Source organism: Gossypium arboreum, chromosome 5 (assembly GCF_025698485.1).
Source record: "Gossypium arboreum isolate Shixiya-1 chromosome 5, ASM2569848v2, whole genome shotgun sequence".
In the NCBI taxonomy this organism is placed as follows: Eukaryota; Viridiplantae; Streptophyta; class Magnoliopsida; order Malvales; family Malvaceae; genus Gossypium; species Gossypium arboreum.
In genome coordinates this window covers 1,996,764-2,016,404 of record NC_069074.1, presented here as the reverse complement: position 1 = coordinate 2,016,404, position 19,641 = coordinate 1,996,764, and the positions used below count along the sequence as shown (strand labels likewise).

Genomic DNA, 19,641 nt, shown 5'->3' with positions numbered 1-19,641 from the left:
GTAATTTATCCTAAATAAAACGGGCCCCCGAATTTGGCATTATAAGTATTGACAATTGGTAATTTAAGGCCTGGGCCACTCCGTGCCTAACTCCCTAACCTGGCCTCACCACCACTCGTCTTAAATGACCCTATCCATTTGCTTGAATGGATTTTTTTGGCCTCATTGGTAATTATTTGTACTAAAAAATAGATTCCGTTTTTATTAAAAAAATAAAATAAAATAGCATTTATGTGTTAGATTAGAGAGTAAATTGATATTTTATGTTAACATTTTTGTTTATTTATACTATTAAAAATTAGCATAATTGATGGAATAATCATACATTAACACTTGACGTATCACGTGTACCTTATGCTGATTTATAGAGATCGTGTTTTAACAATAAAAATTGATAAAATGTTTAAAAAGAGAACTAATTTACTCTTTGATCAAACGTACAATAACTACTTTACTCATTTTTTAAATGGAGGAAGCAAAATACAATATGACTAAATTTAATAAATATGAATTTCAATCTCTTCATATAGACACAACTATCAAAAGAGAAGTTTACTTGTATAGTCTCGTCTCTTCAACTATAAATAAAACTATTGAGTAAATATTTATGTGAAAGTTGCACAATTTAATAAATTTCTACAGGTGAAGGATCTAGCTTTTATCATTTTAACTTATAAATTCAAATTACTTATAAACCTTTTATGTAATTACTGAAATATTATAAATATTTTGTAGAGTTTTAATTTTAAAAATTAATTTCAGGTAAATTCATTCAATTATAAAAGAAAATTCATTTTAAACATTAAAATAAAAAGTTTGCAATTTAAGTATTCACGTTACATAATTCGGTCATCTTAGTCACTCTCGTTAAAATTATTAACAGTGGTGATGTGACAGTTAAAAAATCGATATAATAACAAATTTAGTCATTAATTTTTACATATTATTTCGATTTAGTCATCATTTTTAAAAATTAACTCTCAAAATTTACAAATATTCTCAAATTCATCTTAATTATAAGAAAATAAAAATTATAAAATGTAAAAAATAATTTTAAAAATATAACAATAAATTTATATTTATATTATTATTAAATAAAAAATCCTACCTTACTCCATCCTCTCCCTCTCCTCTCCACCTCCCCACCACCCGTCATTTTTATTTCATTTAACCCACGAGCCATAGTGGTGGGGACTCTTTATATTTAATATCAATATAATGATTTTTATTTAATATAAATATAAATTTATTATTATTTTAAAATATTTACATATTTTTATATATTTTTTTGAATTTTTTAAAAATATTCTGAGTTTAACAACTTGATGTACTCTCGAGGAGGAGCTGTCCATCCAATCCTTCTGTAAGTCGCCCCAACTTCATTATTAGTACACTGAAATTTAAGAGGCAATTCCTACATGGTGCTAAAAGGCAGAAAGGAAATAAGATGATGAAAACCAGAGTCAAGTTTTCTTCTCATTTGAAAAAGATAAAAAAAAAAAATAAAACACAGTTTTTCAAAAAAAACAGAATCACAAGTCGAAAACGAAGCTTAGCCAGTGTCGGTGTTTGCTAATGTCAGTTACCGTTGCAATTTTAAAAGACAGATAATTGTTTTTGGTCGTATCTTACTTATCCCATGGCCCATCATCATCATCATCCCCATCACCCCTTTAGGATTTCCAAGCTTAAACAAATCTTATAAAACAAAACATTTTGGTTTAGTTTAACGTTAAAATATTTTATATAATATTTATATTGAGTATGTAATTATTTTTATTAAAAATATTTAAATTTTTATTAGTTATATTTTAATATTTTAAATATTTTAAATTAAATTTTATAAATAATATTAATAGTTTAAAAAGTATTTAAAATTTATATTTTATATATTAAAATATTAACAACAAATTATAATAAATTATTTTTATATTCATCATATTAATTAATCTGAACATATTATTTTAAAACATTATGTTTAAACTGAAAATTTTATTTTTAAGAAACACTTTTAATATCAATATTAAAAACTTAAAATCTTAAACTAAAATTTTAAAAAAATTTTTGAAATAATTTTTCAATCACTTTTTAAAAGCAGTGATTAAACTAAACCTAAACAATTAATTAATGTTCAAATTTTGTTTTAAAATATAATTATTAATATATTTTTAGGAAAACTTCATTAATAGTTTATAAACCCAAAAGATACGAAACAATAAAATGAAAGGTATTTAAGATATAAATATAGCAATGTCATGTTCAGTGCAACCTTTTTAAAACCTCTTAAATGTTTAAATATAGGCATAATAAATTATAATAGTAAGACAAGAGACAAAGGCATTTAATTGTCGATAAAATAAAATAGAATACCCTAATCTTCTTCTGCCACTGTTGTTGGATCGAGACATCTTACTCTTACTATAAATGTTGTGGCCATTTTTAATAGCACTACAGCTACTACAAAGTACTGAAATAATAAGCCTTTATCCCCTTCTCTTCTACTAATTGGCTTGGCTGCCATTGAAATGGCTTTCTCCGGTGAGCGCAAGAAAAAGCTTTTCTTGGCTCTCTTTGCGTCAATCCTTCTTGTAACTGCCATAGTCACCATTGCCACCACCGTCTCCATTTCCAAAAAGAAATCCAGTAATACTGTAGCAGCTCACTCCATCATCAAATCTTCATGTAGCTCCACGTTGTACCCAGAGTTATGCTACTCAACAATCTCTTCAGCACCAGATGCTGAGACCAAGGTCAAGAACCCCAAGGATGTGATTGAATTGTCGTTGAACTTGACGGTGACTGCTGTTCAGAGTAACTATTTGTCCATCAAAAAGCTCATTAGTACCCGAAGGAAGAGCCTCACGGAGCGCGAAAAGGCTGCCCTTAACGATTGTCTTGAACTAGTGGATGAGACTTTGGATGAGCTATTCGTAGCTGAACATGATCTCAGTGACTATCCAAGCTTTAACAAGTCAATTTCCCAACATGCTGATGACCTTAAGAGTCTTCTTAGTGCTGCAATGACCAACCAAGAAACTTGCCTTGATGGGTTTTCTCACGATAAAGCTGATAAAAAGGTTTTTTTTCTTTTTACTACTCAATCATACTAGTTTAACTAACATTATTTGTGTTTCTGATATGTTACTGTTTTGATTGAATTAATCATTGTCTTGTTGGTTTTAAAGGTGAGGCAAGCGTTGCTTGACGGGCAGATGCATGTTTTTCATATGTGTAGTAATGCCCTGGCAATGATCAAGAACTTGACGGACACAGACATGGCAAGCCAAGGTTATCATCCATCATCTGGGAGGCAACTTGAGGAGCAAGACCAAACAGAATGGCCTAAATGGCTGTCGGAGGGAGATAGGAGACTGTTACAGGCTACAACAGTGATTCCTAATGTAACAGTGGCCGCTGATGGTAGTGGAGACTTCCTCACGGTGTCTGAGGCGGTGGCGGCTGCACCGGAGAGAAGCACCACGAGGTACATTATTAAGATTAAAGCTGGAGTTTATAGGGAAAACGTGGATGTTCCAAGTAAGAAAACCAATCTCATGTTTGTGGGAGATGGGAGGGTCAACACCATCATCACAGCTAGCAGAAATGTTGTCGATGGCAGCACCACTTTCCACTCTGCCACTGTTGGTTAGTAATCTGCTTGAAATTTTGAATGATAATGAAGTCGAACATGCCATTTAATTTTAAATTAGTTTTTGGGGTTTCCATGCCATATTATTGAAGACTGCAATTTGTTAATTTCCAAAGGACAAGGGGAATAGATTGTTGAGCATGGTCAAAAATGAACTATTTTTAATGGTAAATGAAATAAAATAAAGCCCAAAACACGAAGAGCCCTGGCCCTTGAAATAATGAAACTTTAATTAAAATGGGACCTAATTTAGATCTCAAACAATGTGGCTGCAGTGCCATCACTTGTATCTGTCAGACATTAAATTGTGAATCATGTCGTATGGGGTCTGGAATGCCTATCTAACTGCCCTTTCAGATTTGGAAAATTTTACAAATTTCTATACAATATTGCAGCTGCGGTAGGGGACGGGTTCTTGGCCAGGGATATAACATTTCAGAACACGGCTGGACCATCGAAGCACCAAGCAGTGGCACTGCGTGTGGGCTCTGATTTATCAGCATTCTACAGGTGTGGCATTTTAGCATACCAGGACACTCTCTATGTCCACAGCCTTCGCCAATTCTATTCACAATGCCTTGTAGCAGGCAGCGTGGACTTCATATTCGGAAATGCAGCAGCAGTGTTGCAAGACTGCGACATTCATGCTCGTCGACCCAATCCAAACCAAAGGAACATGGTCACCGCACAAGGCCGTAGTGACCCAAACGAGAACACTGGGATTGTGATTCAGAAATGTAGGATCGGTGCAACCTCGGATTTAGAAGCCGTTAAATCCGATTTTGAAACTTATTTAGGGAGACCATGGAAGACACATTCGAGGACTGTTATCATGCAATCTGTTATAAGTGATATTATTCATCCTGCTGGTTGGTTCCCATGGGACAAAGATTTCGCACTCGACACTTTGACGTATCGGGAATATCAGAATACTGGCCCTGGAGCTAACACGTCAAGCAGGGTTACATGGAAGGGTTATAGCGTGATCACCAACATATCGGAGGCACAAACCTATACTGCTCGGAATTTTATTGGGGGAGCTAATTGGTTAAGCGCCACGGGCTTTCCTTTCTCTCTTGATCTTTGAATAAAAGCTCAAGTTCAGATTCGAAATAAGGGAATCATCTCCTAGTTTTCATTTGCTCTTGCTGACATTGAATCAACTTGTTCCTTGAGCATATTAGTTTAGCAATAATAAGTTATTCGGTAGGTAAATGCATGAATGTACCTGAAAGAAGGCAGTATGTGTAGTTATTTCTTGGATTAAAACTAAATGGATTAAATTCCGAGCAATCGAGTTTGAATATTATCAATATTTTTTCCCATTAACATTTTTTTCATCCTATTTGCATTATATATATATTCTGGTTTGGTTCTTTGCTTTGCTGGTAGAGAGGGGTGTTTATGAATCTATGGTCCGGTGTTGTTAGCAAGAACCGATCAGTCTTTTGTTAGTTTAACAATAGCTTTAACGGTGGACAAGAGCCACAAAGAAATTAAAGCAAAGCGATTTTGGCCAAGTTTAGCAATGCAGGTGAAGCAATTTATTATCCTTGTAAAAAAATGGGACCTAATTTAGATGAGCAGCCATTTATAGCATGCGGTGGAAAGCAAATCAAGGTCAATGGTGGAATACCAAAAAGCTAAAATGGAGGGAAATGCGGTTAGGAGAGAGAAAATGTGTATCATTCGTTTAATTGCAAACATAACAAACTTTTAAATAGAATGCCTGAAAGCTCTCCTGTCCAGACTCCATTTCTAACGTTCATGGCATTAAGATTGAACCTCAAAATCCGAACAACAACAGGACGATAAAGGTAGAGATATAGGAATATATATTGTCGTTGGGTTTCTTGATTCCCCTCTCTGCCTTAGCTTGATTCTAAGGCAGAGAGTTCTCTGCCTGAACCAAAATATTATTCAAAATAACAAAAAATGGTGTTTCAAGATTTTGATATAATACAGGAACGTCGAAGACAGGAGAGACAACGGAAACTCAAAAAGAGGCTTACCATTGCCTTGGTGGCTATCTTTGTTATTGCTGGTATAGCGGCGGCCGGAGCGCTTGCTTTTATCTCTATGAAAAATAGTAGCAAGAAATCAGAAAAAAACAAAAGCGATGATAATAGTAAAGCCGACGACAGTAAACCAAAAGATAACCCTCCTCCGTTAACTCCTTCAACCCCACCCTCAACTCCGTCGACCCCACCGTCTCCGCCAAAACCATCATCTCCACCATCTCCACCATCTCCAAAACCACCAGCTCCAGCTCCGAAAGCATTATTTCCACCAGCTCCAAAACCACTAGCTGCAGCGGCTCCAGCTCCAGCTCCGAAAGCATCATTTCCACCAGCTCCAGCTCCATTATCTCTGCCAGCTGCAGTCCCAGCTCCAGTTCCAGCCCCAAAATCTGCACCAGCTCCATCACCTTCATTCGGGGAAGGAGCTAGTGAACTCATAAAATCCTTTTGCGAAATTTCCACTTTCAAGGAATACTGCGCCAACACTATTGGGAAGACACTAGAAGAAAATCCACTATCCGCGACTCAACCCAAAGAACTTGTCAAGTCTTTTATCACCAAAACAACTGATGAGCTTGACAAGGCTTTCACCAAAGCCAGCACGTTCGAATTGAAAACCGATGTGGAGAGAAAAGCGTTTGATGTTTGTAAAGAAGTGATGGCCAATGCCAAGGAAGAATTACAGAGTTCCGTTGATAGAGTAGGAACTATAGAACCAGGGAAGTTACCAAGCAATGGTGATTTGAACACTTGGTTAAGTGCTGTAATGTCTTACCAAGAAACCTGCATTGATAGTTTCCCTGATGGACCATTGAAGAATGATTTCAGGACTACCCTTAACTCTAGCCAGGTTTACACTAGCAATTCCCTTGCCATGGTCAGACAATTATCTTCTTTGATGACTTTAGGTAAGGAAAAGCCACCAGCCAAACGCCGTCTTTTACAAACCAATTTTCCTTTGTTGGCCAAGGGTGGGTATCCGAGCTGGTTTAGCCATGAAGAACGCAGGCTATTGAAGGAAGACGATGATGACAAGAAGCCAATTCCCAATGTAACAGTGGCACAAGATGGTAGCGGAAATTTCAGAACTATTAATGAAGCACTTGCTGCTGTGCCACAAAAATACGAGGGAAGGTAATGGCGTAATGCTATATACAAATAATAATCCATCATCGAATTGACCTCACCATTTCCATTATAATAATTTTCATAAATGTTGCTGTTTATCCACTTCCAACATGCAGGTATGTAATATATGTCAAGGCAGGAATATACGACGAGACTGTAATCGTTCCAAAGAAAATGGTAAACCTTACCATTTTTGGTGATGGATCACAAAAGAGCGTTATCACTGGGGCCAAAAATTTTGTTGATGGATTCCCCACTTACCAGACGGCAAGTTTTGGTATGCTAAGCCATGACTTTTTTTAATATTATGGTAAAACAACTTGTTCATTTTCATTCCAATTTTTATATGTATTTGCGGTATAATTGGAATTTTTGTTTCAGTGGCTTCTGGTCCTGGCTTTATCGCAAAAAGCATGGGCTTTAGAAACACGGCTGGGCCTGATAAACATCAAGCAGTGGCCGCAAGAGTCGATGGTGACAGGGCCATTTTCCTCAACTGTCGTTTCGAAGGATTCCAAGACACCTTATACACACAAACTCACCGTCAGTTCTACCGAAGTTGCGTGATCGCCGGCACCATAGATTTCATCTTCGGCGATGCGACAGTCGTGTTCCAGAACTGTTTGATTTATGTAAGGAAGCCCAACGACAACCAAAAGAACATCGTCACCGCCCAAGGGAGGAAAGACAAGTTAGAAACAACAGGCATCGTTATACAAAACAGTAAAATATTACCCGAGGAACCATTCAAACCGCTCGCAAAACAATTCAAGAATTATCTAGGAAGGCCATGGAAGGTATACTCGAGGACCATCATAATGGAAACACTGATCGAGGATTTCATTGACCCTGCTGGATGGCTTGAATGGGAAGGCGACTTTGCACTAAGTACCCTTTTCTATGGAGAGTTCAACAACACAGGGCCTGGCGCAAGAACTGACGGTAGGGTGAAATGGGCAGGACGAAGAGATATTAACAGAGAAGAAGCCCAGAAATATACAGTAGAAACATTCTTAAAGGGAACATGGGTAAAGGAAGCAGGCGCTCCTGTTCGTATGGGACTGGGGAGTTAAGGATTCGTTTCTCGTATATTGATTATATCTCAAGAAACGGAACTAGTGAAACAGAGATATATTTAATGCCATGAATATAGATGTTTTTGGATTCCTCTCATCCCTAGCAAGTGTTTCCTTGAGTTGAAAAAAACCAAAAAAAAAGTTTGAGCGTAATTGATATTTTATTGAATTTTTTTTTTATACTCCTCAACTAAATTAATACATATATACTATGATATATATATATAAATATATATCAAAAGGCTTAGTACTACCAAGAAACGAAATAGAAAAACTACAATACAATGTATTATATATACAGTTTTCTTTACCATTGTGTTTCTCCTAAAAAGCTATTCTACATAATGAATATCTCAATTTACTTTAATTAAAATACGAAGATAATAGTTTCAATTGAATCGTGATTTATAGGATATCAATGGAAGCAAGTTAAGAAACGCAAGATTCTGCAAAGAAAAAGACACATTTTTCTAACAAAGATGAGCTGAGACCAACCTTGTTTGATTCCTAATTGATAAGAAGAGTTGATGGAGATGCTTTTGATAGTTCAAGAAATAAAAATACAGTAAACCGCGTGGTGGTTGACAGCCATTAGTTTCAGATAATTAATAAGACAATGCCGGCTAGACCCATTCAAGAAGACGTAGTTTTCCGAGTTGTAGGGACAAATGGAAACTACTTGTAACTAGAGATAAATTTGCCTCTCAAGACTTGTAGTTTTGTTTGAAAACAACAAGTGAAAACAGCCAACTTCATCTCTAGATATTGTTTTTCTACGATATTGCACCTTGCGTACTCTTCACATATAAAACAATTTCTTTACAATTTCAATGCAAATAATATGCTGAAAAACCCTTCAATTACTAGACTTTATTTAAATGAACTCTTAAATTATTTTTGTAATTAAATAAGTCCTTAAATTATGATTTTAACTCATAAAAAGTCTTTGATTTTAATATTAAAGAGGGTCTCATCTAAGTTTTTGTTAATGCAGTGGAAATTATATATACTTTAATATAGTAATCAAAATTTTCAAAAGAGTAACTGTGTTATGGATATAAACACTTTAAATAAATTTTAAAATATTATTTTATTTTAGTACTTTTTAAAAATATATTTTATTATTTATTTAGTAAATTATTTTCATTAAATTCACATCATCACTAGTACAAATTAGTTTAAAAATTAAAAGATATTATACTTTAATATTAAAATCAAAAGCTTTCATGGTTAAAAATCATAAGTTAGGGTACAAAAACAATATAAGGGCCTGCTTAAATCAAGTGTAATTAGTTTAAGGACTTTTTGAAGATATTGACCTAAAAAGAAAAACAAAAAGGAGTGGAAGTTGACTTGGTTTAGCCGACCGTCCATTTCAAACAAGCCCATGGTTGGCTCACCAGCCATGTAAAATGAGTGAAAATCATATGGATATGGATTTTCATATATATTCATTACAGACTTGTTTGTAACATTTGTAATACAAGGAGAATAATCTTATGGATTCAATGAAATCCTTCCAGAGTTATTGCAAGGCAGACGAGCTCGAAGAACGGGCTTATCGGAGAAGGACCCGCAAGCGCTTAATCATCATCGGACTCTCAACAATCGTCTTGATAGCCATCATCATTGGTGCAGTCTTTGGGACGCTTTTCCCTGTAAAATCCTCAAAATCCAAAGAGAACCCACCAACTTATACTGCAGAGAGCATCAGAGCAATATGTAATGTGACCAGGTATCCTGATTCTTGTGGTTCAAGCATAGCGGCCATAAGGAGCTCCTCAAATGATACTGACCCAAACCCTGGTCCTTCAAAAGTCTTCACACTGTCCATGCAAGTTGCGGTCGGTGAACTGAGAAGGCTCTCGTCTCTGCCCCAAAAGATCATTTCTTCTAATGTGAACATCAATCCCATGGTGCGGGAAGAGTTGGAAATTTGCGAAAATCTTTTCGAGGACGCAGTTGAGTATATCAATGACTCCATATCAGCCATGCAAGTAGGGCAGGGAGACGAAATGGTGTTGTCAACGGCCAAGATAAACGATATAAAGACGTGGCTCAGCAGCGCAATCACGAACCAGGAAACATGTTTAGATGGACTAATGGAAGCCGCGAACCATGCGGCTATACCCCAAGAAATGGAAAATGCTACGAGGAACTCCACTGAATTCAGCAGCAACAGCTTAGCTATTGCAACCCACATAATGACCATCCTACAGAGTTTCCAAGTTCCGATTCATCGGAAGTTGCTAAAATTCGACCGCCACCACCATGGTCGTGAATTCGATCCCCGTTTTCCTCTCTGGGTTCGTAGGGGGGACAGGAGATTACTTCAGGAGGAAAATCCTAAACCGAATATTACCGTGGCTAAAGATGGTAGTGGAGATTTTAGAACACTAAGTGAAGCAGTTGAATTAGTCCCAAAGAAGAAAAAAACCAGGTTCGTTATCTACGTAAAAGAAGGGGTATATTTAGAGAACGTGAGTATCCATAAGGATTATTGGAATGTAATGATTTATGGAGATGGAATGTACAAGACTATCGTCTCTGGCAGCTTGAACAAGGTCGATGGAACCCCTACCTTTTGGTCAGGCACTTTAAGTAAGTGAAATATAGTTAGTTATTGCTTGCTGGGTTCCACTTTGTGATTAAAAAAAAAAATGGTTTCATCCCTTTACATGATGCAGTTGCTGCGGGTAGGCGATTCATAGCAAGAGACATGGGTTTCATAAACACAGCAGGCCCAGAAAAAGAGCAAGCTGTTGCAATGCGTTCGTCCTCGGACCAATCTGTGTTCTACCGCTGTTATTTTGATGCATACCAGGATACTCTTTACGTGCATTCCAATCGCCAGTTTTACCGTGATTGTCATGTCACTGGAACCGTTGATTTCATCTTTGGGAATGCGGCTGTGGTTCTACAAAATTGCAGCATTCAACCCAGGCAGCCCGGGCCTGACCAGTTCAACACCATTACCGCGCAAAGCAAGACTGACCCAAATCAGAACACCGGTATTTCGATCCAACGGTGCCAGATTACTCCTTTTGACAACCTGACGGCTACCACCTACCTTGGTAGGCCTTGGAAGGATTTTGCAACTACAATGTTCATGCAATCACATATTGGAGATATTGTGGACCCAGCTGGTTGGACCCAATGGACGGAGGGTGTTGATCCGCCTAATACTATATTTTATGCGGAGTACGAAAATTTGGGGCCTGGATCAGGGATCAATGAACGAATAAATTGGCCCGGTGTTAAGCCGAATGTCACCACTGAAGAAGCAAGAAGATTTACCGTAGAGTCTCTTATTCAGGGAAACCAGTGGTTGCCAAAGGATAGTATGGTGTATGAATCAAGTTTAGAATGATGAAGATAAAATCATGTTAAAAAAAATTATGAATTATTCTTTTGTTATTTGAATTTTCATGGATGTTAATACTACCTTTTAACTCTTAAGTTCATAGGCGACATTTCTAATCTAAAAATTAGCTACAAAATTATGATTAAGCTAGGGGTTAAATCACTAATTGAGCCTGAACTTAACAACTTTTTTCACATTGAGGTTTGAACTTTTTTTATTATTATCTAAATTACGTCCTAAAACATTGACAATTATTCCCACATTGAGACTAAGACTTGATAACTTTTCCCGCATTGAGACTTGTATATTTTTTTATCCAAGTTAAGCTCAAAAATTGACAATTGTTCTCATATTGAGACTTAAGCTTGACAATTATTCTCATATTGAAGCTTGAGCTTTAGGATTTTCAAAAACTAACTTGAAAAAAAAATTCAAATCCGAATGTGGGAACATTTGCGAAATTCAAAGCTTAACTTGAACAAAAAAAAGAATAAGCTTAAACCCTAATGTAAGAACAATTCCCAGGTTCAAGGTCTAACTTGAATAAAAATATTTCAAGCATCAATGTGGAAAAAATGATCAATTTCAAACCCCAAAATGTAGATCACCAAATTATGATTATCGAAAAATGTAGAGATCGAAACTGAGCCATTCAAGTTTTGACTAGACTTAGACTCTCCATCACACTAAACTTAGTACCTGATGCCAATGTTATATACAGCGAAATGTACAGCAAGTTTTATATAAATGGCTTCTTCCAAAATCCAACAAGCTTCATAGCAGACAAGAATTACAGAGCTGTGGTATGCTACAAAAACATATTGATCAGTAGGAGTTTGCTTTGCTTTGACTTTTGTTCCGGAAACAAACAGTGAGCTAAAATGGGTTAGTCTTGGACATCAGAAACACCTTCTGGAGAAATCTGAAATCGGGCTTCAGCCTCAGCCAAGCAAGGAGAACTTATTACTTTACAAATACGCTCCTTTGCTCTTCCTTTACGGAGAGCTAATCTATTGTCAGTAAGAGCTTATAGTTAGCGGATTTTAAAAAAAAGAGTTAGGAAAGTGGGATATTAGGTCTTTTGATATCAAACAGGAAAGTGGGATATTAGGTCTTTTGATATCAAACCTTGTTGTGGAAGCATGAGCCATGATGTTCCCACCAATAGGCTTGATTTGAGGACCGGCAAAGATTGCTGAACCATCCACTTGAGCAACTACCTGGTTTGTAATTACAACAGCCACACCAAACTACAATCATAAACAACGAAAAAACATGATAATTATGTAATACCCTAAAAATTTTTACAGTAATATATTATCCTTGATATAGTAAAATAAGGAAATAAAGTGACAAAAAGAGAAATTTTGAGTTATGTCAATATTGAGAAGTATATTATGATATATTAATTCAAGAAAGGACTAAATTGTAAAAGTGAAAAAAGTTTTGTTGCACAAGAATAAATACTCAAAATTTAAGGGGTTAAAGTGTAAATATGAAAAATTTAAAGGACCAATAGTGTAAATATTTTAAGAGTGGAATGATCTAAAAACTAAGGAAAATGAATGAATTAGGACCAAATTGAATAGGTGAAGAACTATGAGGGACTAAATTGTAATTTAGTCAAATTAAATGATGACTCAAGGATGAAATTTTAAAAGATAATAAGGGACAAAATAGTCAATTGGAAGAGAGAAAAATTTAGAAAGTAATGATGATGTTGATGATATTTTATAATTATTTAATTAGATATATATTATTTTAATGAGTTATTTTATTATTTTATTATTTCATTATTATTTTATTGTTAATTATTTAGTATAAAAGGAAGGAAAGATGAATTTTCATCATCTTTCCATGCATGCAACCAACGTGATGGAAAGATATCAATATATTTTTAAGTTTGTTATTATTGACAAAGCATGGAAATAATGTTATATTAGATTTTTCTTACATAAGGTCCTATGTTCTTGATATGTTAGTGAAGAGAAAATAAAAGAAAGTGATGAGAAATGGTGTGGAAAAAGAAAATAAGGATGTTATAACATGGTAATTAATATCTTGTACTAAAACAGTTTTGGACAGCAGCAGTAGTCTAACTTTGAAAAATCATCAAAAATTGTATAAATCTAATTATAAGATGAATTAAATATGAAATTAAAGCTTATTAAGTTTAATTTCTTATAGAAGAAATGATATAAGCAATGAAATTGTAAATCATGAGATATGATGAATTTTGTGAGACAAGATCAGAATTATTTCGAGTTCCCCTGTTCTGATTTTGTAAAATCATAAAAAAATTAGATAAAAATAATTAAGGGCTTAAATTTATATGTTAGAATCCTGAATGAGTCTATTTTCAATAGAAACAAACGGGAACATCATTCAAATTCTGTACGAGGAGATAATTAATTTTTAGTGAAAAAGGGCCAAAACTGTCAAACAACAGAACAGTGATAAATTTAAAGAATAAACTGTACTTATTGGCTAAACCAAAAATTCTGAAAATTTTATGGTAAAAAGATATATAAGTCTAGTTTCAAGGAAAATTAGCGAATCTTAATTTTGAGTTCTATAACTCCAAATATAAATAATTTAGTGACTATGACGCAGATAGACAGCTTGAATATTCATAAAAGTAAATAATAAAAATTATAGATAATGTTACTTACAAGTGTGTTATTTATATTAAGGATGTGGAATAGAGAGGAGGAGGAGGAAAAATATGTATGAATATTCATCTAGCATGGCTAATTTGTATATTTTAAGCTCAGGGACTAAATTGAATAAAAGTAAAACTTTATGGGTAATTTTGTAAAAATGTCGAAATGACCAAATTGCATGAAATGAATTATTTTATTATTTAAATTACAAAATTGAATGAAATTATTAATTTAGTTCAAGATTGGGGAAAAACATGTTTTAGGGATTAAATTGAAAAGTGTTAAAATTATGAAAAATTCTAATATTTTATAAAATTCATGGACTGGTATCAATACATATGAGAATAATAGTTTGAAATAATGATTAAATTGCAAGAATTTTATTTTTCTAACCCTAAAGATGAAATCGTCATTAATTAAAAGTTTAAAGGCAAAATAGTAATTTTGTCTAGAGCATTAATTAAATGCATTAGAATATGAAATGAATAAAATGATGATCAAATTTATTTATAAAGATCCGAACGACTCAAATATAAGACTTGATCGTAGAAAAAAAAATATATTGGATTAATGAAATTATAAACACAAACAAGCAATTAGGAAAGTTCGTGTAACTTGAATTATATTCTTAAATGCTTGAAATGTATGTTATCGATGTGAAAATAATTTAAATGTTCATTGTATGAAAATTGATGAAACATTGATATATTTGATAAAAAGGGGAAAAAATCCCGGTTGAATGAAAAGAAAATTCGATGGATCTCTGAAAAGGAATTGACGGTAAAAAGGATCTAGTCCGGACGAGTGATCCTATTCTGATATAACCCTCCCGAAAAATACGTGTAAAATAGATTTAGCCTAGACGGGTAATCCGAATTAGGGTTTGAATTTAACTTGGACTGGTAATTCAGATCCAAACTCATTAGAGTAATTGTCATTGTAGGGGATTTAACCTAGACTGGTAATCCCACTGTAAGGATGAGGTTCGCGAGAGTGTGCTCTCTAATATAAAATGTGTAAGACCATGATTGAAAGATACTATGGCAATCTGATATGAAATGCGTAAGACCATGGTTGAAAGATATCATAGCAACCTAATATAAAATTTGTAAAACCATAGTTAAAAGATACCATGACAACCTAATATGAAATGTGTAAGACCATGGTTGAAAGATAGCATGACAACGTGATATGAAATAAACAAGACCATGGTTGAAAGATACCATGGCAACATGACAAAAAATAAATAAAACCATAGTTGAAAGACACTATGGCATCATGTCAAAAATAAATAAGACCGTAGATGAGAGACGCTATGACATCTGTTGAACAATTGATATTCAAGTAATATGTATTAGATGACAAATGATTATATAAAATAGTTATGTGAAATGTTTACAAGAACTGGTCATATGGAAATATATGTACAAAATAGTTGTATGAAATAATTATGAAGATAGATAAACGAAATAAGTATAAATACATGGAATATAATTTATGTTAAGATATAAGCTATTACCGAATAAATATACATAAAATATATAGAAATGATGAAGCATGAAATATTGATATAATGAAATGAATGATATATGCTTATGAAAAATGGTAAGAACATAATATGTTTCATGACATGTACATATATGATTATCTTTGATATGCTGATACAAGGAAATTATGTAAGTTGAGACTATTATTAAACTCAAGTGCGATATGTCAAGAAAATAGATATATCAATGTTGAATTTATTTGAGATATGTGCAAGTATACTAACAATATTGCTGTCTGATGCTTATACAAGTGTCAAACTGTTGATTGAATGGTAATATATTTATTTATATGATGTATTGAATCGGTAAGTATTTAAAATTTTTTTTAAGTGATCTGTAAATGGTAGTAATGCTCCAAAATCCTGTTCTAACAGCGAATAAGGGTTAAGAGTGTTACAAATTACAAGTGATATAAAGGGCTCAATTCCATACCTATAGCAGCTGATAACAAAAAGTTTCAAATACATTATAAACTGATATAGTAATCAAGCAGGAAAGCAATTCATTAATTATACTTGCAAAAATAAAGATGCAAACACCCTACCTCGTCTGCCAAATTCTGAAGACTCCTAAGGAATTTTGCAAGGTGCATTTGTCGGGCAGAGAGTTCACCCCTTCCAGTAAAATCTGTTCTGTAGAGGGCAGTAGCGCTATCTACTATCATCGAAGCTGCTTCAAGCAAAGTAGATGCATTGACAATACCTTGTTTCTACCATCATCGAAGCTGCTTCAAGCAAAAGCCTTGACTGATGATCAGTGTTATACGCTCTAGCATAGGCCACGTTTTCCAAGACATCTGCACCATTCAGTCCAAACCTGCAGCATTCAACAGTTTTAGTATCGGTTCTGCATCCAGTGGACCAGCATGGCCATTTCAAGGTAGCCGTGTATCACCTCTCCGCTATCTGCAAGAGACTTTGTGGTCTGAGTGTCCCTTCAGCATCTATGTACATTGCTTTTCCCTCACCACCTCCTTGATCTAATGGAAGCTAAAACATCAAAGAAAATTAGAAGAATGCCTTGCCAAAGTGACTTACTGCATAACATTACAACAATTTTGCAATGACATAAACCATTAAGGGCTCTGCTTTGCAATGAGCTGATGTTAGGAAGTAAAACCACAGTATGTGCAAGTGCAATATACATGAGTAGCAGAGAACTTCAAATGCAGAATACACCTGTAGTTGTCAGGAAAATGATAAAGGAACAGCTCTTACTTGGCATGTGACACATAAAGTGTGACAAAGCTGAGTCTTTCCAGAACGGAACTCACCATAAATTTCAGTAATGGATCCTGTCTCAATTCCACCTGTTGTGGAAAAATCAAATGAGCATGTAATGATACAGAAAATCACTTAACTAGCAGAAATATTAATTACAGTTCTTAGGTCTTGACTTGTCGAACAAGTAGTCAATGTCATGGAGAGTTTTGTTTCAAAAGTCAAACAAAACTTCAGAGGCATCAAAGCACATATACCTTCCAAAATTTTATCAAGTTCACTTGACCCAGATGTTATCTGAATTATCTCCAGCCTCTGAGCATGGAGCTGGCTAGCACTGGTGAAACCCAATGGGACCAGTTTGGAGGCTCCCAAGAACCAACGACAAACATAGTAATATCAGAACCTTTTACAAATAATAGATAAATGAAAAAAAAAAAAGTGTGGAAAGTGGAAACAGTATACCAGCTTCCATGATCTTGTCAACTTTAGCTTCACTGATTCCTTTGATCTGAAGAAGATCTTTCCTTGGGGCGTAAGCAATAGATTCAACCGTACAAAGACCTGCATCCTTGAGCTTCTTTACGTCAAGGGATGCAATGCCCAACTCCTTCAAGTGAAGACAATAAATAAGAATTGTATTTACAACTGCTAAGCATTAATAGAATCATAGCGCCCTTCTTTAGATACAATTACATATAAAATTGTCAAGAAACACTTTACAGAAAATCACCGCACCTAATAGGCGGTCGAAGTAATACAACCCATTTGTTCTAGCATTAGGTAAAAAGAAGGGTAAAAAACCATATTGAAAAATAACCCACGCTGAAAAGTATTAAACGCAATGAAAGGGACAAAACCCCATTCCGATTTTCAGAATCTTGAAAAAAAGAATTATCAATTATCCCTTCTGAAAATATGGAAAAATCAAGTAAAGAAACAGCTTTTCGGCAACTTGGAAAAAAACCCCACATAGAAAGCATCTTATTTTTAAATAGAATAGAACAAATAAACAAAATATTGAAGTGTATTTTTTTTCTTTTTTCACCTGGAGTTGTTCCACAGGGAACGGGCCATGGTGCATCTCCTCAAGCACCTCTTGTTGTTGTTGAACCGTCCTCTGGTTCCTCTGCTGCTCCATTTGTGGCTCACTATGCCACCCCAAATAACTGCTTAAAGATACAAGCCTCCTGGTAAAAGTGATGGCTCAAATGTGGAGAGGAAGGAAAAGATTTTGAAAGGAGTGAAGGGAGCGCCAAATTTGGAGAATTTATGGAGTTCCACTGGACATATAAATGGGCCATTTACTTGGTTGCAAGTACTGGACTTGCGAACAAAGCCCAAACAGAGTAAAGATTTTCTTTTCTAGCTATAAATGAATTATGGTTAAGATCGCGAATGCTAAATCAATCTTCATTCGCTATTTTGCAGCTATTGAACTGTTAGTATTTACTGCCACCTGAGTTTATAGTTGGTTTTCGATTGAGATAAAAGAAGAGAAAGTTAAGTAACGGAAATATCTTTAATAATATTTTTTTTAAAGTCCATTTGTTTATTTCAATTTAACTTTTTATTTTGCACTTTTTCTTACTAATAAATTGGATTGCTTTTTTATTTTTTCAAATAAAAATCATGTATTGAAAGGCACATTAAATTAAAATTTATATATAATTTTGAGATTTATCCTATTAATAAACTATCAAAATAAATTATTTTACATTTTTAATTGTAATTTTTAATTTATATCAAATTAATTACTAATTTTTCTGGCTAATTTTAATTATTGTTTTGCTAAGGAAATTCATTTTTAATTTAAATTTAAGTATTAAATGCTATTTAAATAAAGTTATAATTGGAAATTTATTTAAGCAGATTATCCGCATTTTAACCAAACAATTTTTTTTCATTTCTTTATTATTAATTATCTAAACATAAAATAAAATAAATTTAGAGTTTCAACCGAAACTAAATATCAATTTATGTTGATTTATCGCTCACTAGATATGAATAGCTTATTAGTTCTATCTTATTTAAATAATTAAAATCATGTTTATTTAAAATTAATTATAAAATATCTTCTAATTTTCAATTTTTCTCTAAGTTATTTGCTTATTCTCTTTTGTTTTGCATAGTAAAAGAGTTTACCTTTTTCTCTGTCCCACCAATTCTTTTTTCTTTTTTCTTTTTCTTTTTTTTCCCATTCACTCCTTATGTCTTCACTCATTTCAGATTACAAATTTATTTTATAAGTATTTTTATTGTCTCCACAAGTTGTGATAGACAAATGATATCACCAATCCTCACTAAAATTTTACCAATTTATCTTGGAAAATAAATTTAAGAATGATTTTGTTATCATCATCTCTAATTTGATAGATACTCAATTTTTTTATCAATTTTACCCACTATTTTGGACCATCTAGAGCTAATTTTATTATTCTATTAAATGTTTACAATCGCTCTAAATATATCGTATTTGAGTTATGACTAAAATTGAAATGTTTATCATCTAGAAATTCATTAATCCATTCCATGAATGGGATTATATAATTTGGTGAAAATAATTAACACTCCCATTCATGAAATGAATTAATGAATTTCTCTTTAAAAAAATAATTACTTTGAAAAATTATATTTACACTTTGAAAAATTGTAATGAAATGAGTTTTTAATTAAAAAACATTATTTGATTAAAATTCAACAGATGCATGGATACTTCTAGCCGTCACTACTATTCTCTTCAATTGTTGTAAAAGTATATCAGAATTCATGCTAAAAGTTGTGGTTGTGAGACCGTTAGCTTTTATTTTGGTTGTTAATTGGTGAAAAGGAAAGGGAAAAGAAAATTATAACACGGTTTAATTGATGTGGTAAACTATTCAAATGACGCAAGTAAATTAGGTTCCCCGTCTCGTTGCCAAAAGGGCACCCGGCGAAGGGAACCATTCCCACCGCAGCTCCATACAAAAGCTT

General features: G+C 33.8%; 2 protein-coding genes and 1 pseudogene across 2 annotated transcripts; 2 read left to right on the top strand and 1 right to left on the bottom strand.

The window, feature by feature from the left end:
* Nucleotides 1–2,374: 2,374 nt before the first annotated feature.
* Nucleotides 2,375–4,978, top strand: LOC108458180 (pectinesterase-like). Its single transcript, XM_017757477.2, has 3 exons — nucleotides 2,375–3,077; nucleotides 3,186–3,645; nucleotides 4,045–4,978. Exons 1-3 carry the CDS (start codon nucleotides 2,526–2,528, stop codon nucleotides 4,734–4,736), a joined length of 1,704 nt encoding a protein of 567 aa, XP_017612966.1. The 5' UTR covers nucleotides 2,375–2,525; the 3' UTR covers nucleotides 4,737–4,978.
* Nucleotides 4,979–5,377: 399 nt separating this feature from the next.
* On the top strand, nucleotides 5,378–11,345 carry LOC108479091 (uncharacterized). The gene is made up of 6 exons (XM_053028519.1): nucleotides 5,378–6,804; nucleotides 6,915–7,075; nucleotides 7,180–7,866; nucleotides 7,952–7,983; nucleotides 9,362–10,475; nucleotides 10,562–11,345. The coding sequence occupies exons 1-6, from the start codon at nucleotides 5,585–5,587 to the stop codon at nucleotides 11,242–11,244; spliced, it is 3,897 nt and encodes a 1,298-aa protein (XP_052884479.1). The 5' UTR covers nucleotides 5,378–5,584; the 3' UTR covers nucleotides 11,245–11,345.
* A 473-nt stretch (nucleotides 11,346–11,818) lies between these two features.
* LOC108483005 (DNA repair protein RAD51 homolog) lies at nucleotides 11,819–18,095 on the bottom strand (annotated as a pseudogene).
* Between the last annotated feature and the right edge of the window lie 1,546 nt (nucleotides 18,096–19,641).

Excerpts from the sequence above, each read along its gene's own strand:
- LOC108458180 (XM_017757477.2), top strand. The coding sequence starts at position 2,526 with ATGGCTTTCTCCGGTGAGCGCAAGAAAAAGCTTTTCTTGGCTCTCTTT. Across the intron at positions 3,078-3,185 it reads ACGATAAAGCTGATAAAAAG|GTGAGGCAAGCGTTGCTTGA; the intron begins GTTTTTTTTCTT and ends TTGGTTTTAAAG. Across the intron at positions 3,646-4,044 it reads TTTCCACTCTGCCACTGTTG|CTGCGGTAGGGGACGGGTTC; the intron begins GTTAGTAATCTG and ends ACAATATTGCAG.
- LOC108479091 (XM_053028519.1), top strand. The coding sequence starts at position 5,585 with ATGGTGTTTCAAGATTTTGATATAATACAGGAACGTCGAAGACAGGAG. Across the intron at positions 6,805-6,914 it reads CCACAAAAATACGAGGGAAG|GTATGTAATATATGTCAAGG; the intron begins GTAATGGCGTAA and ends TCCAACATGCAG. Across the intron at positions 7,076-7,179 it reads TTACCAGACGGCAAGTTTTG|TGGCTTCTGGTCCTGGCTTT; the intron begins GTATGCTAAGCC and ends TTTTTGTTTCAG.